Source organism: Mandrillus leucophaeus, unplaced genomic scaffold (genome assembly GCF_000951045.1).
Source record: "Mandrillus leucophaeus isolate KB7577 unplaced genomic scaffold, Mleu.le_1.0 Scaffold10, whole genome shotgun sequence".
Classification (NCBI taxonomy): domain Eukaryota; kingdom Metazoa; phylum Chordata; class Mammalia; order Primates; family Cercopithecidae; genus Mandrillus; species Mandrillus leucophaeus.
This window is the reverse complement of record NW_012098098.1, coordinates 2,177,034-2,178,115: the sequence shown is the minus strand read 5'-3', so window position 1 is coordinate 2,178,115 and position 1,082 is coordinate 2,177,034. Positions and strand designations below refer to the sequence as shown.

Below are 1,082 nucleotides of genomic sequence, written 5' to 3'. Positions count from 1 at the left end.
GACGGGGTTTCACTGTGGTCTCGATCTCCTGACCTCGTGATCCGCCCACCTCGGCCTCCCAAAGTGCTGGGATTACAGGCGTGAGCCACCGTGCCCGGCCCTATAGTGCTTTTATAATAAGGGAAAAAAACAATGCAATTCTGATAAAAACATGAAAGACTCCTTTGAGCTGGTTCCTTGCCCCACCCTGGGGAGGCTCAAGTTTACCCTGTGCATCTGCACCCCCCACCTGAGCCTAGACCCCGGGAAGGCCAGTGGCGGGCTTGGGGCACGCAGCCTCCCTGAAGGGAGGGAGGAACCCAGTGGGCAGGACCCACACATGTGGCTGTGCGCAGGCCTAAGCCCCCTAAATCTCTCCCTGCTACCTTCTTGGGAGCCCCAAGCACTAGCCCAGTTCCACAAGAGCCTCCATCTTCAAAGGGAGAGTGTGGGCCTCTGTGGGATGCCCTCTTCTCTGAGTAGCCCCTGAGCCAATGCGAGGCTGGGGAGGCCAGCCTCAGGGAGGCATTGCCCGGGCAACCAGCTCCTCCTAGGGCCTGCTGTGGGCGGCCCTGTCACCTGGCAACCCGGTGGCAGCGTCCCTGGAGCCCAGGCCACACAGCTGCACCCAGCCCTGCCCAGCTCCTCCCAGGCCTGCAGGACCCCTGGGGCCCTGTCCTTATTCCCCACCACTAGGACAGCCAAAGCTCTGGTCACAATGAACATCGTCTTCTCCAGGTGAGTGGGCTGGCGCCAGCCTGGCTGCGAGGGAGGTGGAAGTGGGGTTTTGAGGCCCAGTGCACCAAGAAAGATGAGGGCAGCAGGACCTGCTGCTCGGGGTGGGGGTGGGGAGTAAAGGGAGCCCTCCCTCCCACGCCGCCTCCGCCTCCATCCAGCTCAGGGAAGACAGGGCTTGGAATTACAGAAGCTTCCAGAATCTGGCCTCCTTCTGCTTCTCCAGAATCACTGCCTGTGGATCTGGGGTAGCCAAATTCATCCCCTTTCCTTTCTCGCCTCCACCTGGAAAACCCCCATCCCACCTCAACCCCAACCAGGCCTCCCCCTTCCCTGGAGGCCCAGCCCACGCCACCCCGGCCACGCCG

At 62.0% G+C, this 1,082-nt stretch overlaps 1 protein-coding gene across 1 annotated transcript in view; it reads left to right on the top strand.

Annotated features, from left to right (window-relative positions):
* The first annotated feature begins 547 nt into the window (after positions 1-547).
* FAM92B (family with sequence similarity 92, member B) overlaps positions 548-1,082 on the top strand; it is a 16,653-nt gene continuing 16,118 nt past the window's right edge. The window contains exon 1 of the mRNA XM_011971469.1: positions 548-717. Within this exon, the coding sequence (XP_011826859.1) occupies positions 698-717 (20 nt within the window). The 5' untranslated portion in view covers positions 548-697. The remainder of the gene's footprint in view (positions 718-1,082) is intronic.